Raw genomic sequence first — 23,055 nt, 5'->3', positions numbered from 1 at the left:
GTGTCCTCTGTATTCCTGTTGCCTTGTTTACTCGAAAGTTTTTCAGGAGTAAGTTTGGATTTGTTATGGAGAGTTCTGAAGTAAAATAATGGATTTAGGCTTCCTTTGTTTCAACGGAAAATATTTTCAAAGATAAATAGATTTTTTTTGTTTGTTTCCTTACAAGAAAAATTATAAAGAAAAAAACATAGAGGTGCGAATGAGAGGAGAGAAAAGGAAATGCAAGAGATTAAAGTGGAAATGTGGCACTCCTATTTTCAAAAGGAAAGTTGTTTTCAAATTTTGGGCAATTGTTTTCCACCCTCGAAATGGGTAAAAACTTGAAATGTTTATTTTATACTCTATCTCCTACACAAAGGGAGGAAGTTACTTATCTGATAGAAATGAGAGTAACTAAAATACGCTTCTCGTGACCGATCAAACAAGTTACTTTCTCCGTTCCTTAACTATTGCACCATGTTTGACTTCACACTTTCCAACACACAACTTTGACTCGTTATTTCTCGAATTATGCACAAGTAAGAATTACAAAAAAAAAATTTAGAAAGTATATATCGATACGAATTAATAAGAACATAGATGATTACATTTTTTTTACGTATATATTACAAAAGATGGTCAAAGACACACCGTGAATAGCATAAAAATTAACATTGTGCGATATTTTTGGAACGGATGAATTATTACATTCTCTTGAAAATCATAAATCATGGATAAACAACTACCAAGAACTGTTTGGGCCTTAGAACTAAGGGTGGGTCGAGCTAAGTGACCATATAATTGTCCTTCCCATATTATGGGGGCATTTCACATAAATGAACAAAAACATTAATATCTTACATGTAATGTAGATGTAGCAAATAAAAGGGTCACAAATACACAACTCACACAGGTGCACATGAGTTGATTCTTAAAAGGCAAATCTTTCGACAATCTTTTTTGGAATATTATATTATATTCATTCAATTATTAATTTAGTTAGTTTTATTGTGATGTGACTTGACCGTGAATCCCACGTAAAATCATGGGTTGTAAAATGTTTGATTAATTGTTAAATCAAAAGGTCTTGCGCGCACAAGGTGTACAATAAATTTATTGTACACCAAGATAACTTTAACCTTTTTTTTTGTAACTTTAATCTAGTTTTGATTAACTTTTATATTAGTAAAAAAATTGATAGATAAATATGTAAAACGGTTAAATGATTAATTTTATACATTGTTAGTGATTTTGAAGAAATAAGTTTTACTAAAATGAAAAAAATTATCACTGAGAAGTAGATAACTTTTACATATATAAGCTTAACTTTTAAGCATTTTGAGTTAACTTTTACTCCGGTATACAATATTTAAATAAAGAATATGTGTTGTTAAATCATGCTTATTACCTGGTCTTTTTCATATCATATCGATACAGTGTTTACAATAATTCAGTTATTAAGACAGTTATTACCGACACTATCAATAACGACGAAATAGTTTTTGCAATTCTATGTCATTATCATAATTAGTTTTTTTTGGCGGGAATATCATATTCTAGTTAATTGCTTATAGGTTGTACATTACTTTGTATAATAGTGAGATTTTCCAATACGTGTAGTTATAAACTTGTGTCATGTATAAATGATGAATGTATTGCGGATTACATGTAGCAATATCGTCCATCCTCTTTGAACACGTGTGTCGATTTATGGTACTTTCTATTCACCTAATTTTCACATATTGTTTTTGAACTTATCTTATTTAAACATATCTGCACTTATCTAAGCTTACCCGAGTTTATTAGAACTTAAATTTGAGTCATAATTGTATTTGTGCAAACCTTATTTTTCTCGAACTTATCTTTTCCAAATTTATCTAAAGATTAACTTATTTTTCCTGAAGTGAAAATAAGGTGAATACAACACGGGTTATTCATTTTCACTTGTAATGCATTATTGGATTTTTTTCCCCCTATATGAGTAGCTTGTATTCAACTTGTGAATAAAATAGTTAAGGTTTAAGGCTTTGCTTCATTCGACTTATTTTATCAGAACTTATCTTATCTAAACTTATGGTAGATTATCTTAACTTTTTTATTTTTGTATTGAAATAAGTTAAAATAAGTTGAATAGAATTGGGAGCTAAGAGCACTACGTACTAAAAAAAACAAGCCTTTGAGATATAACTAAAACCTAGAGGATTTAATGAACAAAATTATTGTTAAATTAAATTATTATAAAGTACCTACTTTGTATACAATATTGTAAAAAATATAGAAAAGGACTCGGAAATTTGGAATTATATGGACAAAGGAAATAAGACAACAATGTAGCATGCATTAGTGATCTATGATGCCTTCATGTCAACGTATTACTTCACTTGTATTTTTATTAATTTTATATGTTTTGGTTGAACTACTTTGATTTATTTTAAATTATTAATTGAGTTACCAAATTTAATTTCGTGAAATAAAAATAAACATGATAGCCATAATTGGCCAATAATACTAGTTCTTTAACAAACTAACTAAATTATTTAGAAATAAGAAGTAGGATTTTTATACTTAATTACTTCGTAGTTAATTATACTCGTATATTAGTAGGTTCAAACATTGTTTGTGCATAATTTTGTACTATCCCTATTTCTAAGAGATGTCAACGCTTTTAATTTATGTCCATTTTAGAATATTGTTTACACTTTCACTTTATTCTATTATTATTGACAGAGGATTTTAATAAATGATTAAAATGCCTAAGGAAAAACATATCACGAGTATCGTGGTAGACAACTATATACTCCGTAGTGCATTAGTTGCATATATTAATTATATAGTGCCAAACTTTGTGGTACACAATTGAAAATAATTGTACTCCACAGTAAGGATGATCAATTACACTCCGTAGGATTTAAACCACTTAAGTTTAAGGCCTCTTGTACTAAGATTGTTTTAAGAATGGATCACTAAACTCGTTTGTGAAACCTTAAGTCTACTATATGGAGAACCCAAATTCTTATATGAAACTGTTCTCACCATCAACTGATGGTGAAACCAGTTCACACTTGCGAATTTAGGTATGTTACTTCTATAATTTAGACATGTCACTTTTTTATATATAGTTTTAGAGGAGGTACTTTTTTTAGTTTAGGTATGTTACTTCTATAGTTTATATATGTTACTTTTTTTATACGGAGTAGTTTTAGGGGAGATACCTTCTTAGTTTAGGTATGTTACTTCTATAGTTTAGACATGTTACTTTTTTTTAGTTTAGGTATATTACTTCTATAGTTTATACATGGTACTTTTTTTTATACGGAGTAGTTTTAGGGGAGATACCTTCTTAGTTTAGGTATGCTACTTCTATAGTTTAGACATGTTACTTTTTTTTTAATACTCCGTAATTTTAGAGAAGGTATTTTTTTTAGTTTAGGTATGTTAATTCTATAGTTTAGACATGTTACTTTTTTTTATACGGGGTAGTATTAGGGGAGGTACCTTTTTAGTTTAGGTATGTTACTTCTATAGTTTAGACATGTTACTTTTTTTTATACGGATAAGTTTTAGGGGAGGTACCTTTTTAGTTTATGTATTACTTCTATAGTTTAGACATGTTACTTTTTTTTATAATTTTAGATGAGGTACTTTTTTAGTTTAGGTATGTTACTTCTATAGTTTAGACATGTTACTTTTTCTTATACGGAATAGTTTTAGGGGAGGTACATTTTTAGTTTAGGTATGTTACTTCTACAGTTTAGACATGTTACTTTTTTATATATAATTTTAGAGGATGTACTTTTTTAGTTAAGGTATGTTACTTTTATAGTTTAGATCTGTTACTTTTTTTTATATAGTTTTAGGAGAGGTACGCTATTGGTTTCGCGCTTGTCACACCATTAAGTTGATGGTGTGACTGGTCTCACAGGAGACACGTTGTATGGAGAGAGCACAAGTGCGCCAAGCTCACGTGTATGTGTTGCGTTCTAAGTCTGTTGTCAATGATTAGATTTCTTGTTTCCTACTCCGTATTTTTAAAGTTTTGTCTAGTTAAACTTCTTTCTTCTTTTGGTTAAACTTATCCTATCATACGTAGTATTTTCTTAATGGGTGATGATAAAGGTCGCAAGTTGCAATAGTAGTTAGTTGTCACGATCTTACGTGTCAGAGTTTAATTGGTACATATAGGCGCCACGTATGCTATGCGTCATGAAAATATTTTTACTATCGTTGCAATATTTTTACTATGAAAATATGTAAATAAGATAGTTGATATAAAGAATGAAACAAATTGGAATATTAAGATTTACCTACCTTTTTTTGAAACAAGTATAATAGGTTAAATATTTTAGTTTCTGTTTGGGCTCCCAATTGATTCTCAATTGGGCCACTAAGTCCAAAGCCCAATGGCTCTAAACAAACAGCATCAAACTTACCAATGGCTAATCAGCCATCCATCAGGGCCCAAGGCCCAATAGCAATAAATGACCTATGGGCATTTATTATGCAAACACTATAAATAGGCCGCCAAGGCTCACACCTCAAGGTACGTCCAATTAATCGCCTTAAGACTACTCTTCTAGAGAACTTCTCTCTAGAATCCGAGCATCATTCTTACTTAGGCATCGGAGGGGCTTTCCTCGGAAACACCCCCGAGGCTAGTGACTTTGCTCTTGTGCAGGTGAATTCGGACTCTACTCATTCAAGCAAGCAAGATCTTCAATACATACAAAGGGGCCTTCATTCGAAGCCCATTGTTTCCATCTTTACAACACCGGAACAATTTGGCGCCGTCTGTGGGGAAGAACACTTCAAAGCCTTTTGAAAGACATTAACCACCTCTTTCTGCAAAATGGTTAATGATGTTATCAACAACGATGATGACGATATGATAGTGCGGTCAGATTCGGAATCTGACGAAGAGGAGCACCCTCAATCGATGGCGAGGTCACATCCAATCAGAGCTACGACCGCCACAAACGCAGGACCTCCGATTCCAACTAGGGAAGAGCTCACTGCGGCCATGACCATCATGCAAAACTTCCTCTTCAATGAGAAGCAGCAAGGATTGGCAAAAGACCGCAGAGAGGAGAGGAGGACCAGGCGAAGGCTAAACGAGCAGCCCAGTGTAGAAGTGTCCAGACCCGAAAGAGAGCTCCTCCCCTTGACAGGAACACACCTGACGTCGAGATGGATGGAAAGCACGTGGGACACCCAAAAAAGGGCACAACAACAACCAGATTGGTTTGCAAAACCATCGCCTACTCCAACAACTCTCCAAAGCGAATCAACTACTCGTAACACCCGGATCCGAAGCTCGGTGCTCAGCAGGTTGAGGCCATCGGTCCACTCAAGGTTAAGACCCTCGATCCATACGAGACTCGGGGTAGGCGAATCAAGAAGATCTGGTGAACGACCCGAGGTCAGTAGCCGAGAAAGAAGAAGAGACAGGAGGCATGATCGAACCCCTAGCCCCCATCGTACGCCCGAACGTTCTAACCACAGAACCTCGGCGAACGAGGGCATCAGGGCTAGACTCGGGAAAAGAATCATGACTCCCACGTCATCCCCTTTCTCGGACGAGCTGATCAGGGAAGAGATACCAAAGGTAAGACTGCCAGCACACCTGACGTATAGCGGAATCACGGATCAAAGGGATCATGTCATCTCCTACGAGCAGCAAATGTTCTTGAGTCCCTACTCCGATGCATGTTGGTGTAAATATTTCCCAACCACGCTAACCGGAGTGGCGGGAGAATGGTTTAGATCGCTGCCGAAGGGATCGATCAAAAGCTGGAAGAAGCTGAAAAAGAGATTCTGCACACAATTCGTGAGCAACAATCGCCCCGAGCGAACCACGGCAGAACTGACCTCGATCCAACAAGAAAAAGACGAAGGTCTAAGAGAGTTCATGGCCAGATTCATGAAGGAATCAACAAACATACCAAACTTACAACCAGATGTGGCCATCTTCGCCTTGAAACACGCGCTCCAGGAAGGGAAATTCCGTGATAAGCTCTCGGTGAAAAACCCCTCCAAAATAGCCGACGTGCTCCAAATGGCTGATGCGTTCATCAGAACCAAAGAGTTCAACAAAGCCGCTGCAAGATTGAAAGGATCGTCGGATCCGAGAGAAACAAAGAATACCCAGAGCAAGCCCGAGGGCGGCTCAAGGAAAGGGAAGGAGAAAGTAGGAGCTAGAGAGATGAGCCCGAAGAAAGACGGGAGAAGGGGTGAACTTCAACCCAGATACACTAACTACACTCCACTGACTCTGCCCCGAAAAGAAATCTTTAGCCTCAACAGAAACGATGAAAAATGGAAACTACCTGGGAAGCTCAAGTCCAACCCAGCTCGGAGAAACAAGAACAAATGGTGCGAGTTTCATGATGACTTCGGTCACCACACCGAAGAATGCAACTCGCTGAAAGACAACATTGAGGACCTCGTTCGCCGAGGCTACCTGAAACAGTACTTGTTAGACCGAAGGGAGGAAAAAGAAAAGGCCGCACGTGGCAAACAACACGAGCAACCCCAGAAAAGGGTCTACGAAGCAACAGGGCACAAGAAGAATGACATCCTAGTGGTGTTCGGGGGACAGAAGTCTGGCCAAGCCAGCAAGAAACACCTGAGAGCTCTCACCCATAGAGTCAACTTCAGCACAGTGGGAGACAACCAACCACACCCCCCGAACATGACCTTCACTGCCGATGATTGCTTCGGAGTCCAATACAAACATGACGATCCTCTAGTCATTTCCATGGACCTCAATAACCACAACGTACACCGAGTGTTGGTTGACGGAGGAAGTGCCGTCAATATCATCTTCAGGAACTGCTTCGAGCAACTGATCCTCGAAGAGTCAGAGGAAGCATTGACGAAAGTCAGTTACCCCCTGATCGGATTCAACGGATCCGCAGCTATCCCTCGAGGAAAGATCACCTTGCCAGTCACAGTGGGCGAAGGCCAAGCAGCGAAAACCCTTCGGGACGAATTTTTGGTGATGGACTGCGATTCCGTATACAACGTAATCATGGGAAGAACCATGATCCACAAGATGCAAGCAGTCCCCTCCACATACCATCAGCTGATGATATACGTCTCGGATGCAGGATTCGCCGAACGAATTAGAGGTGATCAAGAGGTCGCGAGAAGAACCTGCCACACCGCCGTCCGAAAGCCCAAATTAGGAGACAGTTCGGAGGCGGAGAAAGATGCTCCAGAAGAGCAGAGTGAGGCAAAAAGGAGGAAAGCAGGCATGAGCAGCTTATCTCCCGCAGAGGTCGATGCCCGCCCCGAAACCCTGTCTCCTGAACCAGATCAGGAAATGGAGGATATCTTCCTCGAAGAAGGTTCAGACAGGAGCATCCGAATAGGCAAGGGCCTAAGCTCGGGGCTCCGAAACGATTTGATCCAACTACTCAGGGATCACAAAGACATTTTTGCATGGTCGGCAGCAGATATGCCAGGGATAAATCCGAAGCTGATTTGTCACAAGCTGGACGTCAACGCCGAAGCTCGGCCAATCAAACAAAAGAAAAGGAATTACTCCTCGGAGAAAAACAGAGCCATCGCCGAAGAGGTGAAAAAATTGCAAGAGGCCGGATTCATCGAGCCATGCATGTACCCAAAATGGTTGGCCAACGCGGTGATGGTCAAAAAAGCGAACGGCTCCTGGCGAATGTGCGTGGATTTCACAAATCTGAACCGAGCCTGCCCCAAAGACTGCTATCCCCTGCCAAGGATAGATCAATTGGTTGACTCCACCAGCGGCCATGCACTGCTCAGCTTCATGGATGCCTTTTCAGGCTACCACCAAGTATTCATGCACCCCGAAGACAGGGCAAAGACAGCATTCATCACAAGCGCAGGAGTGTTCAACTACAAAATGATGCCTTTCGGCTTGAAAAATGCCGGAGCCACCTACCAGAGGCTAGTTGATCACGTCTTCGCCGACCAGAAAGGGAGGAATGTCGAGGTCTATGTGGATGACTCCATCGTAAAAAGCATCAAGGAGGAAGACCATGTTAAAGACTTGGCAGAGACCTTCGGAAATCTGAGGAAATACAGCATGAAGCTGAACCCAAAAAAATGTGTCTTCGGGGTGAAGTCAGGGAAGTTCCTCGGATTCATGGTGAGCGAAAGAAGAATCGATGCGAACCCAGACAAAGTCCAAGCGGCATTGGATTTACCCGAGCCGAAGACTAAAAGAGATGTGCAGAGGCTAACCGGCAGGTTAGCCGCACTAACAAGGTTCATATCAAAAGCCTCGGACAAGGTACAGTTGCTTGACCTCCACCAGCTCGGTGAAGAGCTACCCAGCCTTCTGGTCCAAAATAGGGATATCACGAGCATAAGCCTCCTGATATCTCCTCAGTTGTCTCTCCTCAACCGAGCTACACTCGGAAGCGAACGAGGACCAGAAAACAGCCTGGGAGAGAAGGAAGGATGAGGAAAAGTAGAAAAAAAATAAAATAATAAACAAAAGCGGAACTCAAAAGAGAAAATCCAACACTTACCTCATTCAGATAGTATTGGGCCATCATAGCTGGGTTCCTCTCTTCAGCTCCAGGAACCCTCCACTGCGGGTTGGCCCGAAGAAGATTCTCCCGAGCAGCTTCGGGACCCACCAAAGATCCCACATGAGCCATGGGGTTCTCCCCCAAAACCGGAGCCCTAGCATAGCGAGCCATCGCCTCCCTTACCTCCTCGGGGATCCGTTTCAGCGGAACATCCGAGCAAGGGTCAGCGTGGATCAGTCTATCCAAGGCCGAGGTCGAAGTAGAGCCCAAGGTCGAGTGGCGCCTCTTCCTCGTCAGACCCTGTTCGGGCTGCTCCTCCTCAGCAGAAGGGAACTCCTTCTCAGCTTCGGGAACCTCAATGTGTGCTTCGGTGAGGTCCACCATCTCCTTATCTGGACTTTTCTCTCTTTCGAGAGAAACGTCAGCAGATTCCTCCTTCTGCTCGACCACGATAGGGGCAACCGAGCCAGGAACAAGGTCGGCTTCAATCGCCTCCATCACCTTGGTGATATCCTGGATCTCGATCCCTAAAGCAGTTGACGGCTTCAGCGGAGAGGGGATGGTATCTTCCTCAGCCAACGGTTGATCCACGGGCGGCGGCTCCGCAACCACCACACTCTTCAACTTCTGCCCTGGCAAGGGCATGAAGTGAAGGAGATTCTTGGGAGGAGGCATGTCTTCCGAAACCGCTTCCTACAAAACAGGCGTTCAAAGATCAGCTTCAAGGAAAAAGAAGAAGAAGGGGAAAACGGACTACAAAAAACTCCAAGTCAGAGCAAATACCTTCTCCGAGGACTGAGAAGCCTTCGCTTTCTTCGGATGCGCGGAAGGCCTCAAAAGAGTGCTACCCTTCCTTTTTCTTTGATCCTAAAAAGGGGAGACCAAGAGTCAATAAATGCAAAAGAAGACAAAGGAAGAAATAAAGAAAAAAGCGGGAAATACCCGGTTCCTAGATAAAGAGATATCTATCCGAGCCGGAGATGAAACTGAAGGAACGGCACGCGGCACAGCGTCAGTCCCAGGACCCTAAAAAGATGGTCCAGGACCAAGACGTTAGCCGACGGCCAACCAGAAAGAAAGACAAATAAAAGGCTTCGGGAAATAGAAACACTCACCGGATATGAGGTTGTCCTCAAATCAGGAAGCACGACCTTCACTGGAACAGCTTCGGGAGAGGAGGCAGAATCCCACGGATCAGCTCGAACTTCAGATAGCCGAGCGACACCCGAAGGAGACAGCACGTAATCCTTCAAGCGAGGATTACGAGGATTCTCTTTCCCGAACTTGTAATCAGGAGCCGAATCGTGAATAGTCTTCAGATCCAAAGAGATGCCCAAAACCACAGGATCAATGCAGCTAAAGCTGTACTCTGCAGAAACAAAGCACAAAACAAGTCAATAAAACGAGACAGAAAGGAAGAAGACAAACTCACTGAAGCACGGTCCCAGCCGAAAGACACCTACCCCTGTCAAAAATCCTGCTGAGACCGGCAACAGCAAGAATGTCCTCCCGCAAGATATAGTTGAGGTTCGGGAGCCAGCTAGACGGCAGTTTGTAGTTGTCCTCCCGAGCCAAAAACCACTGGAGGAGATCCACGTAGTGGTGATGGTTCCGATCCGGAGCAGCCACGCTTCTCATATCAGGATCAGGAGTCACAAACCACTTCGGAGGGCGATAAAAATTGGGATGCTTCGGATCTGTCGGCACACGAACGAGCAACCACTCCGTCTTCTAATTATGGTCAGAGCTGAGGTAAGGGTAGGCCGTAATGTAATTCGGCTCCCCCTTTCTTCGGGACTTTTTGTTGATGATGGTCCACCAACCATACCCATCCCCCTTGGAAGCGTGATTGAAAGACAGATCGTGGAGATCCCGAAACACGGCGACAGAACAGGGAAAGTTAACAAAATCGCACACCCATCTAAATCCGATGATGTGCCTCATAGATTTGGGTGTAAGTTGGGCCAAACTGATGTTGTACGACACCAGGAGCTCGGAAATGAATGGATCCAAGGGAAAGCGGAGACCGTTCTCCAAGTGATGAGTATACACAGAGATGAACCCCCTCGGCGGATGAGTCACCCGAGGACGCTCCTGATCGGGAAGCTCGCACCAGTACCCCAAGGCGTGCTGGATTCCGTATAGCTCCTCGGCCCTCCGATGGTAGTTCCCCAGCTTCGCCTCCACCAACCAGTCACCACTGACCGATTTCTCCAACGGACCATCGATCTTAGTGGTCTCATGCAAGATCGGGGCATACTTGCCCTGCGGATCAGCTTCAGTCCAATGAACTGGAAACTCAGGATAAGGACGGCGCACACCCGAAGAACCATCTTTCTTACCAGAAGTTGCGCGTTCAGACACGCTAGACCCGCCAACAACATCATCTTTGGAAGCATCCCAACCAGTCGAACGCCTCTCCACCGGCCTCTCCGAAGGCCGACCCCTCGAAGTTTTCTGTAACCTTCCCGAAGGCACATTCTCCCTCTCACTAGAGGAGCCAACGACGAACTTGCTTTTGCCCCTATTTTTTGCCATGGTCGCGAATTCTCGGTCTAGGGTTTAGATTGAGGGGTAGAAGGAAGAACGAAGAAGTAAGGAGAATTCAGAAACAAATTACCTTTTTCCGAAGCGGAATTCGCCGATAAAACGAACAACACAAGTTCCCGAAGTCCAAAGCTGACTGAATTCCGTAGATCTGAAGAAACTTGAAAACTGCGATCGCCGGAATTTTGGGAGAGAATGGGTTTGAAAGAAGGAGTAAAAAGTTCGAAAGGAGCAAAGCACCCAATATTTATAGAAAAGAAAGGGGGCGCATCAACTTCCTCAACCCACGATCTCCACGACACAATACAACTCCCAACACTTGTCATCAATGCCAATCATCCCTTTTCGAAAAAAGAGAGGGAACTTTTGGACTTCTGACAGCTGGAAACCCACCCATTTAATTCTAAATGGACCGGGTCTGGGGGGCATGTTGTTTGGGCTCCCAATTGATTCTCAATTGGGCCACTAAGTCCAAAGCCTAATGGCTCTAAACAAACAGCATCAAACTTACCAATGGCTAATCAGCCATCCATCAGGGCCCAAGGCCCAATAGCAATAAATGACCTATGGGCATTTATTATGCAAACACTATAAATAGGCCGCCAAGGCTCACACCTCAAGGTACGTCCAATTAATCGCCTTAAGACTACTCTTCTAGAGAACTTCTCTCTAGAATCCGAGCATCATTCTTACTTAGGCATCGGAGGGGCTTTCCTCGGAAACACCCCCGAGGCTAGTGACTTTGCTCTTGTGCAGGTGAATTCGGACTCTACTCATTCAAGCAAGCAAGATCTTCAACACATACAAAGGGGCCTTCATTCGAAGCCCATTGTTTCCATCTTTACAACACCGGAACAGTTTCCAATTTAAATCATGACATATAAGCATGACATGTCATCATTATGACACGGGTTAAAAGTCGCATGTTGCGGCCTTTATCATTTTCGTTCCTCAATTTCATTTTAGTTGCAACACTTTGCTTTTCATATTTGTCAATGCATAATTTGAATGATTAATATCTTTAATTATCGATAAGTAAAATTTATAAAAAAATAATTTTCACAAAATATATATTAAGACGAATCTAACCAGATCTCATATAGATATGTTTTTCCGATGTATAGATCATCAAAATAAACAAAGTTGATTATGTTAATAGTGCAAAAATTAAATTGTTGCAACTATTTTGAAACGAAAAAAGTACTTCCTCCGTCTTTTAATACTCGCAACGTTTGGACTTTTGCCACTATTCATATAATCTACTTTGACTATTCTTAGTGCTTTTTATATAAGATAAAACATAGTCATGTGGGATCTTGTTAGATTTGTCTCAATGTGTATTTTCAAAATATCAACTTTTTATAATTTTTGCATAAAGAGAATTTAAGATATAAATGATCAAAGTTGTGCATTGGCATGCGTGAAACTAACAAACGTTGCGAATATTAAAAGACGAAGGAAGTACATAATACTCAGTTGTCATTTTATACGTAAATGATTTGCTAATCTACTGGTTAAACTTGATGAATATATGATGGATCTACTCATCTACATAAGAAAGATTGTAAGTCGTGATTCATTCGGACAATCATCCAACGTACAAAATTAAAATAGATGTTTCTTGTGATTCTGTGACCGTTATTTTATTTTCCAATTTATTTAGAAAAAATAGTCAAAAATGGCTGGCAAGTGTACGAAATTAACTATTCGTACGAGTTACTAAAATAGTCAAAGTGGCTGTCAGAAAGAAAAAAAAAGTACGGAATAGTAAAGAAATAGTCGAAAGCATACTACATTACTACTCCATACATTTCGTTTTTTTTTTTTTTAAACGAGCTTGCTACAAAAGCCGTTGGAAGTAAAGAAATATTAAATAACGTAAATAAATAATATTGAGATTTAATGTGGTTCTCTAACAATGTGTTAACTACGTCCACACGTAGAAAGGAGGAAAGTTTTATTAATCTTGAGAAGTACAAATTACAGAATACAATTGGGTTAAAACCTAGAGAGTTTATAAAGTACTCTATATACAGATGCAGAAAAACCTATAAAATAGTCCCAAAACAGATAACCTTAGTCCTGAACAACATATACTGTAAAGTGGTCTCCGTGTTGGGGCGCTGCAGTAAGGGGCTCGACTGATTCAAGGCATTATTCTAACAAAGGCATTACAAATATGAGAAGAGCGATTTAAATTTGTGACCTTTCCGTATTTATTGTACATTACACAAATTCTTGTTTTATCACTAGGCCAAGATCTCATTAGTTAGAGCAATTTTTATTTTTATTTTTGGTGTTAGCACCCAGTTCACCAATAGGGCTAATTCGAATTCGGGGCAAGTTCTAGATGGATAGGTTTCAGTCCCCTCCCAATTGTTGTTGCGGGGGATCGAACACGATTCTTCTCACCAGGTTCAACCTCAATCACCACTAAACCAACAAGCAATTGGTATTAATTAAAGCAACTTTAATTGTGATAAAAAATTAAAAAAGGATTTGCTTACAGAAAGTTAATTATTCCGTAAAAGTTTTGAACAAGCAGTTAATTATTGATGAAAAAAAAATTGACATTTTTTTTGTGACAAGTGTTTACAGATTTGTTATACACTTATACTCCATAAAAGACCATGCATGTTTCTAGGAAACAATGAAAGAATGGAAGTTATTCAATTCCCCCATATCATACTCTCATGTGGCTTTAATTTTGGTCGGTTGCACATTTTTGCTTACTACCCGCGCATGTGCTATTTCGCTTGTGTTCCCTTGTTTGTTTGGCTCATGCCATGCAGAAACTATTCCATGTTTCATTCTCCTTTGTATATGCCATGCCGCAAACATAGACTTTTATGTCTCCAATTATCTAAATTGTGTTCATTGTTCTTATTATGAAGTACGTACTCGTATTAACATTGCATTAGTACGGAGTATGTCTCAATATTATCATATAGATGCATGGACACACAGCGGCGTGTTGCCAGTTTACAGTTTTTTGTCATCATAGTCGTCATTCAAACAAAATGTACACACTTGTACGTGTGAGCGCGTAAAAATAAACCAGTTTCATCTTTTCGCCCGCCTGAGTAACTAAGCTGCTAGAAAATAAAGAAGTTGGTTTTTAAATTAGAGTATGGATTTGATTTTTGTTTGAACTTTGTCAAACGACTTTAATACACATACTTACAGAAGTTGTAAATCTTACACTTTAACTCGGGGAACATATTAATAATTCACTGGCAAATTTTATGTTGAAGTTTGGCCCTCAAACCCGGACAAAAATTCGCCCGTGTAATTATACCCTTGCCTATATGTTCTTTCCAAATTTAAGAATATTTATATGAAAATTGACAAATCTAAGTAAACCCTAATCTTATACACCTCTACTTTATTTTTGGTCCCCTTAATATTCTTTAGTGCTCATGTCAACATTCCAACATCATATGGTTATGAGGTGGTCAACTTAATTGCTCATTTTGGTTCCTTTTGAAGCTTCATTTTGATCCATTGAATCAATTCCTATTCCCTGTAAATTAGTAAATATTCTTCAAATAATTCGTTTAAATTCCCATGTGCAATTTTACAAGGAGAATCATGCATGTGATTCATGTAATAAGATTGTAAAGCATCCATGCCTCTTTTTTGGGATAACATCTAAAACATGCTTCTCCACTATCGTTTTTTTTTTTTGACGTCCCACTATCTTAATGATGTAATGATTGGTGAATAGAAATAAGTTGAAGTTAATGTTATTCTTTCTTTCATCAACTTTAAAATGCGTATGATCCCTAGCTTATGGGCTAGGACCGGGCCGGGTTAAAATTTGATCAAAATTGTAGTCATTCGGGCCGTCTTCGTGGGATTTTTGGGTTCAATCGAGTCATGCGTGTTCATGACTAAAATTATTAATATATAGGTCCATCTTAAGTACGAATTACCCTACAATGTAGAGTTTATTTTCAAGTAAAATTAGCGACATTAGACAATATGGAGTTTGTTAATCCTATAAGATACAACTAGGAATTAATTGAGTGTGTACAATTTTAGAGTTAGCATTTCAAGTTGAAATCATACAAAGCTTTTCTTAAGTCGAAATGATAGGCATAAATTAAATTTAATCAATATAGCATTATGATACAATTAGAGCCTAACTTTTTAAGAAAGCAAAACTTAATTCGAGATCGAGAGAAACTCATACAGTACGTATAAAGATTGTTGTGGATCGGGCCGGGTCGGACCCACGTCAGACCCACTCTCCACCGAGTTGGGTGGGACTGAAAAGTTCAAAACAGGGTCCACTGGCTGTCGTACCTAAGCCTAATTTTATAAAATTTAGCATGTTTGGTCGTATCTGTCATGCTTTTTTCTACAAAAAAGCGGCCCAGATCCGGCCCACGACTTAATGCTCGTATCAGGTCGTGCTTTTTTTGAGCCCATGTCGGGTCGGACCACGGCCATCTTTAGACTAGTACGTACGTACGTAGGCAGCACTGAGAAACGGAAATGTGCATGCAATATGCATATTTTAAGCACTTACGTAGTACCTTGCGTTTTTGTTTACACATTGCTTTCGTTAGTTGGTAAGCTTTTGCCATTACTAGTTTGATACTTTTGGAAAGTAATATTCCTTATTTTGGGAAACTTTAGAAATATTGATGAAAAGAATAAGAATAAAATAGTACTTCGTATGAACTAATAATATCATTTCTCTCAAAAAAAACTAATAATATCTTAATGGCGGAGCTAAGATATGTGAAAAATTCTCTTTGTGACTCGTCACAGTAGTGGATCCAGAATTTTAGATTAGGGGTGACATAAATATAATACAGGTAGTTCCTAATATACAGAGTATACGAGTAAAAGACATTATTCTAGTGAGCATAAAAAGTGTGTAATTTACAGGGATTTTCTTCCTACGATATTAATTTTATATTTAGTCAATTGAACAACACAATTTCAAATTGATTATGAATTACTCCCTCAGTCCCGGAATATTTGACCTGTTTTCCTTATCGGGTCGTCCCTTAATACTTGACCTGTTTCTAAAAATGGAAATATTCTAACAATATTATATTATTTCTCACTCCACCCCTATTAACCCACCTACCCCCTACTCCATACAAAAAATAATTAAAAATTCAACCTCTACTCTCCCCCAACCCCACCTCTTAACCCACCTCCCACTAACTACATTAAAATAATACCCCACTATCAACTACTACCTATTAAATTAAATAAGTCACTTCAAGTCCCTTAAACTCTGTGCCGGTAAAACCGGGTCGAGTATTCCGGGACAGAGGGAGTATTTTTTAAAATGTATCACTCATAATCTAAAAAGAATGTTAAAAAATGAAGATGGGGCACTACCGCACTATTATCATAGAGTAACGGTTGAAAAAAAATATCTCCTTATCAAAAATTTAAGGCAAATTTGTTAAAAATGACTTTTTAGAACCCAAATTTTATGAGAAAGGACCATATATAATTATTTTTTTGTGAAATCACACATTAATGTAATTTTTTTTTGTGAAAGACAATCAAAAGTAAATTTCCGGCATTGACTGAGTTTTTCCGGCCATTGACTTGCACATGAGAAGCACGTGTGGCTTTATTTTGCTAATCACACCCAATTTTCCTCCAAAATTCTAAGATTTAAAACCTAAAGTTGAAAAAAAATCGAAATAAAATCAAGTTTGAAAATTCAAGAGTCGGGAAAATCAGTGTCTTTAGCCAACGTAAGCCACACGTGCTGCTCACATGCAACTGTGCAAGTCAATGGCCGGAAAAGCTCAGTCAATGCCGGAAACTTCTCTTAGGTCCTTTCTCGCAAAAAAAATTACTTTAAGGTGTGTTTTCACAAAAAAAAAAAAAAATTATATAAGGTCCTTTCTCGCAAAATTTAAGTTATAAAAGATCTTTTTTGGCAAATTTGCCAAAATTTAAAGGATATTTTTCGGGAAAAAGCACCTCGCACCCATATGATAGACAAGCATTGGAATAATCTTGTGGCCAAAGCTAAGAAGATCATCAGACATCTCCTGCTTTCTCTCTGATATGTCCAGTTTTCTCTTTACAAGAATTTGCATCATTAATAAAACTTACTAATGACGTGTCAAAAATCTCGTTACAAAATCCTTTTGCGACGGGGCTAACAATCAAATAAAGACGGAAAACACCGTCGTAAATGCGTTTTACGACGGGTTAACGACAAGATTTTCCATCAATGACGGCCCCCTTTTATGATGGGTTCGCGATAGAAAATCCCACCATTAATATAATGGCCTTTAACGACGGGATTTTCCGTCGTTAATGGTACAATTTCTTGTAATGTGATATATTATTTAATTTCTTTTTCATCTTCTCTTCGTTGTTTTTGTGGTTTTTTTTAGAATGATATTTCGCATTTTTTTGAAGGATCTTATTTTCCCATGTAAATAATGAATAAGAATAAAGATTAATTATAAATAATAAATGAACAATGAACAATAAATAATATGAATAGTAATGATATTACATTACTACTTCATCCGTTCCATACTGATGTTCGAATTCCTACTTTTTACGCACACTTTGCATCACTTTTATTTCTATTTATACATTGGAAAAAAATATAAAATTTTAATATTATTGAAGTACTTATTGTGACTAATAAAACTAGACCTCACATGAATATATTTTTGCTTATATATTGGAAATAATTTAGTAGATTCTTTTCAATTGTAAACAGTGTCAAACTTTAAAATTGGGACATCATTATGGAACGTGTGGAGTAATAATTATGGTAATAATAATAACACAAGTATTCCATAATAAACCGTCATGAATGTTATGGTTTTGGTCAAAGCCTATTTCAAGAAGGGATGTGACCTATGTGGCTATGTACAAAGTATAAAATTTGACCTCACCTCAATTTTATTCTTCTCAAAAGTACGTAGAAAATTTTAAGGGGGCGTTTGGTTGGGGAGGGTTTCTCAGCCCATAATGGCTTGCGTTCAAAATGGACACAAGTACCATTATAAAAATATAAATTGGTTAAATTTTAAAGGAGAAGTGTCCAAAATGAGCTGGAATGGTACTTTTGCACCGTAACGGAGAACGGGATCCTCTGAAATTTGAGGGGGGAAAACATGGTGGGAAAATTTCGCCAATTTGCAGGAAAGATTTTCGCGAAAAGTTGGAGGAAAATATTTCCACGAAATTCCTTCGATTAAGGCAAGCGTTCCTCTGTTCCCTTTACAGGAGAGAGAAAGAAACCAGAAAATGTTCTTGCTTCCAACAGGAGAGAGAAAGAAACCAGAACAAAATCAGAGAGAAAGATAAGGGGAGATAAGGGATGGTACCAACTTATAGAGAACCCCAACACTCCCAATTTTTAACTGATTGAAAATGTATTTGAAGTTTGGTTCTTCATTGAAATTAAAGTCGAAATTCAAAGAGTATTAACTTGAAGATGAAAATGTATTCATAAATGGAAATGTATCGATTTATGAAAGACAAAATATACTACATTTGGACTTAACAAGTACCATTGATTAACTGGTAAAAAAGAGAATATACTGTATGTGTACCAATATAGATATTGGTACTATATATGTACCATACTTTAGATATGTAACAAAGAAGTTAACATATGATACTAAATTTCAAATTTAGTACACTAGAAATACGTTTAAACTTAGGTTGGTACTTCAGTTGTACCATTCTTTTAAAAAATATTAAAATTATATTAAATTTGTACCATTATGCAAATTTGGTATTTGTTACGTACCAGTATTGAGGGAATGGTATGATATATGTACCAAATTTACGACCCGACATAAATTCAGGTATTTTATTTATACCAAATGTGAAATGAACTATATTTGGTATTAAAATAATACTATATTCAAAAAAAATTTATATTTGGTACGTATTATACCATAATAATTTTACGAAGAAAGTCAATAAGATAACACCAAATCTTGAGAATATTTTTTACCTTTTCAAGGTCCTATTTGTCAGAGGAGATTGGTTCCCCTTATTCCGACACATTATTGGCCAGCCAAAATATCCCAAAAAAAGGGGGGAAATTATGGAAATAGAAGGGCGGGAAAATAGAAAATACAGTATAAACCGAATTTTAGGGGTTTATTGTTTTAGGAGAGATAAAGAAAGCAGAGTTGAATTTGGTATTCCACAAAAATCAACAGTTGGTCGCACATCATTGAGCAAGTTTAAGGTATGTGCTTGTCTTAATTTTGTAAATCAATATATGAATTTTGCATATTCAATTAATGAATTAGGGTAATCAATTATTGATAAATTGCAATTATGTTTTGAACTTGAGCAAAACAAATTATTGGTAATTTGTAAGAATTGAGGCATGATTATTAATTAAGTGTGAATTATAATAATCTGTATTGATAATTAAATAAGTGAGAATGTATAAGCCTTGAGAATGGATAATGATTTTTAGGTATTGAAATCTTTGTTAGGGTTAGGGTTTTGAAAGGGGTTTTTTACTTAATTGAAATGTAAAATGTTGCAGAAATATGGTTGAATTTGTTGGGAATGATAATGAGGATGTAATTGAGGATGTAATTGAGGAAGTAAACATTACGGATGATGAAGAAGAAAATGGAGCCGATGATGATGTAGTGAGTCCTCCATTTGTTGGGATGGTATTCCAGAGTTGGGAAGAAGTGGATACGTACTACAAAAGGTATGGGAGACAACAAGGATTTGGCATACTCCGTGCTGCAGGGTCGTATGTGCAAAAGGAGGGGGGGGCAAAATCTAAGGAACTGAGGGGATACTTGTGGAAGTGTGAATGTTATGGTCGTGCAGTGTATAGGCGTCGGGTTGAGGGGAAAAGGGTTTATTCAACTAGGGATGAGCTTGGCACCAAAAGGTCAAAGAAATGTGATTGCCCGGTTCTAATGTATTGCAACAGGACCAAGGATGGGGAATGGGTGGTTAAAAGGGAAGTTAATGAGCATAAGAACCATGTCCAACACCGAGGAAATCTAGATATGTTCCTAGGTATCGATAGGAAGACATCACCTCTCTTGTAAAGAGGAAGTTGTTTAATGACTACAACTCGGGTGCTAACGTTCCTCGGATATTTAACTGTCTAGCTAGCGAGAGGAATGAAGTTGAGAACGTGACATTCACCAAAAAAGATCTTCAAAACATCATTGCTAGGGATAAGGCAGAAAAGATGAAGGAGGGAGATTGGAATGCAATGTGGAAGTACTTTAAAGCGATGTCTACTGACAACGAAAATTTCTTTCACAAGCATAAGGTGGGTGAGGATAACATATTAAAGGATGTGATATGGGTAGATGCTAGGAGTAGAGCTGCTTACGAAGAGTTTGGAGATGTTGTAGTGTTTGACTCCACCTACTTAACAAACGAGTATGACTTGCCATTTTCTAACTTTGTTGGGGTTAATCACCATGGTCAAACCATTCTGCTTGGGTGTGCATTGTTATCCCATGAAGATTCAGAGACCTTTGAATGGTTATTTACCGAGTGGTTGTCATGTATGTCTAACAAAAAACCCATTGGTTTTCTTACTGACCAAGACGCTGCCATGAGGAAGGCCCTACGAGAAGTAATGCCTGATGTCCGACATCGATGGTGCTTGTGGCACATACTTACCAAGTTCAGTCACAAACTTGGAAAATACAATGACTATTTCAGGATTATACCATGGAAGGGAAATGTGGGTGCCTGCATTTATGAACGGGATGTTTTGGGCTGGAATGAAGAGCACTCAAAGATCCGAAAGCATAAACAGGTTCTTTGATGGGTTCGTTGATAAGCACACTCGATTGTTTGAGTTTGCTCCATTTTATATTAAAGCAGTGGAATCTAGAGCTAACGATGAGCAACAGGCTGATGCAGCTGATCAAAGGGCAGTTCGCCCGTTGGCCACCCAATTTAGTGCTGAGAGAGCCTTTAGAAAGGTGTACACAGATGCAAAATTCCTCGAGGTTCAAGAGCAGTGCAATCGTGTACTGTACCTTACTTCTCTTGAGACTACTATGGTGTCAGCTGAAGTTGCACATCATAAGCTGGAGGACAGAGTGTGGGTGTTGTGTAAGGAAACCCGCAAAGAATTTTCAATAAAGTACAGGCGGAATTATATCGTGCAGATAAATTTGGAGACTAAATTGGCGGAGTGCGAATGCAAGCTGTTTGAAAGTGACGGTATACTTTGCAGGCACATTATAAAAGTGTATGACATGCATTACATTCAAGATGTCCCAGATGTTTATATTCTTCGTAGATGGAGGAAAGATGTGTCAAGGAAGCACTCGCGCGTGAAGGTGGTGTACCATGATCCAAGTAAGACCGAAGATGTCATGAAGCATGATAAATTAATGCTAGCATACGAGCCAATCAGTTTGAAGGCGTCAACGAATCCCGAGTGCATTAAAATCGTGATGGATACATTGAAGGTGTTAGAGAAGCGGTTGGATCAACAGTTGATTGGTGTGAAAGATATGGATGCTGATGAGACACAGGATGATGTTGGTACTCCTGGTTTGACTCAAACCAACAAGAAGAGGGCAACTACTCCAAAATCTGTTACCAATGGGTGCAGTCAAACCAAAAACAAGAGGACCACCAAAAGTACCCCTAAGTCTGTGAACAAACGAAACAAATGTGCAACACCTCCTGATAACGTCATTGTGAATGATCCTGTGGCAAGAAATAAACCACATAGGACACCAAGTTGTAGGCACCGTTCTTGTGTTGAGCCAAAAAAGAAAACACCCATAAGGAGAAGGAGAAGCAAAACAAATGATGTTACTGGTTGCTCACAGGAACCTCCCACGCAGGTATTACAAATGTATTTATAGTACTTGTTACGTGCAGTTCATATGTCCAAACCAGTAACTTTGATTTGACTTATTCTTATTCAGGGCGCTGATGATGTTGAGTTGACACACACTTCTGCTGGGGGTATTGAGATGTTATCTCAAGATGGGTCAGTTGGGTATTTCACCAGCATTGTTGGAGGAGATGATGGACTTGACATTGTTGGTGATGTTGGTGATGATGGACTTGGGCTTGACAATGTTGATGATCTTTTATGCCGAAATTCTCTTGGGTGGGATAAGTGATTTTCGAAGTCAAAAATATGAAGAGGAAAATAGGTTTAACAATGAAATTGTTTATGTGTTGTTGTTCATTTCAGATATTTGAATGATCTATATGTATGTGTTTCTGTGTATGTGTTTGAATGGGACAGAATCTATATTTATGTGTTGTTATTACTACAACTTTGCGATCCTTACTGTCATTCTTCAAGACTTAAAAAGTACTAATAACCCTAATTTGGTACAAATACTGTACCAAATACAGCACACATAACCCAATTTGGTACAAAAATTCCAAAATCTTTAACAAAGATACCCTAATTTGGTACAACAAATGTAACAAATTCAACATGCGTGGGCTGTATTTGAATAACTAGGGTACCAATTTTTAAAAGTCCCTACTTAGTGTCCAGTAATCCATACTTAATTTAGGTTAGGTTCAGTGGTTGTATTAAATCTATGCCCTTCCATTTTTTTGAACCTGTTTTTGAAAAAATACGTTTCATGTGTAGAACCGACATGTAAAAATCAAATACCTAACCCTAACCCTAAACCCTCAAAAACCTAACCCTAACCCTAAACCCTCAAAAACCCTAAAGTAATTACCTATAACCGATATGTACAAATGAAAATAGATCTATATCGATTTTCTTTCGTAAGCAATTCGGTTGGTGATGCGGGAATTCATTTCCGATTGGGAGAATATTTAATAATTCCCAATTAATTTCCGTTTCCGAACAAAATTGTAATGTATCCGATTTTGACAATATATTTCCATTTGTGAAAATATTTCAATTTTCGGAATTATTTCCGAGGACTCCGGCAATATTTCAATTTTCGAAAATATTTTCTGATACGTACCATGTTTCCGTTTCCGGCAACATCTACGTCTTTGATAGGATACGATCCATATTTCCGTTTCCTGG

General features: G+C 38.7%; 1 protein-coding gene across 1 annotated transcript; it reads left to right on the top strand.

The window, feature by feature from the left end:
- Nucleotides 1-19,570: 19,570 nt before the first annotated feature.
- Nucleotides 19,571-22,153, top strand: LOC110794378 (protein FAR-RED ELONGATED HYPOCOTYL 3-like). Its single transcript, XM_021999353.2, has 4 exons — nucleotides 19,571-20,060; nucleotides 20,156-20,660; nucleotides 20,740-21,868; nucleotides 21,953-22,153. The coding sequence occupies exons 1-4, from the start codon at nucleotides 19,571-19,573 to the stop codon at nucleotides 22,151-22,153; spliced, it is 2,325 nt and encodes a 774-aa protein (XP_021855045.2).
- The last annotated feature ends 902 nt before the right edge of the window (nucleotides 22,154-23,055 follow it).

The sequence above is a fragment of the Spinacia oleracea genome, chromosome 4 (genome assembly GCF_020520425.1).
Source record: "Spinacia oleracea cultivar Varoflay chromosome 4, BTI_SOV_V1, whole genome shotgun sequence".
Taxonomy (NCBI): domain Eukaryota; kingdom Viridiplantae; phylum Streptophyta; class Magnoliopsida; order Caryophyllales; family Amaranthaceae; genus Spinacia; species Spinacia oleracea.
This window is presented reverse-complemented; position numbering and strand designations above follow the sequence as displayed.

Excerpts from the sequence above, each read along its gene's own strand:
- LOC110794378 (XM_021999353.2), top strand. The coding sequence starts at position 19,571 with ATGGTTGAATTTGTTGGGAATGATAATGAGGATGTAATTGAGGATGTA. Across the intron at positions 20,061-20,155 it reads AAATCTAGATATGTTCCTAG|CTAGCGAGAGGAATGAAGTT; the intron begins GTATCGATAGGA and ends TTAACTGTCTAG. Across the intron at positions 21,869-21,952 it reads CACAGGAACCTCCCACGCAG|GGCGCTGATGATGTTGAGTT; the intron begins GTATTACAAATG and ends ATTCTTATTCAG.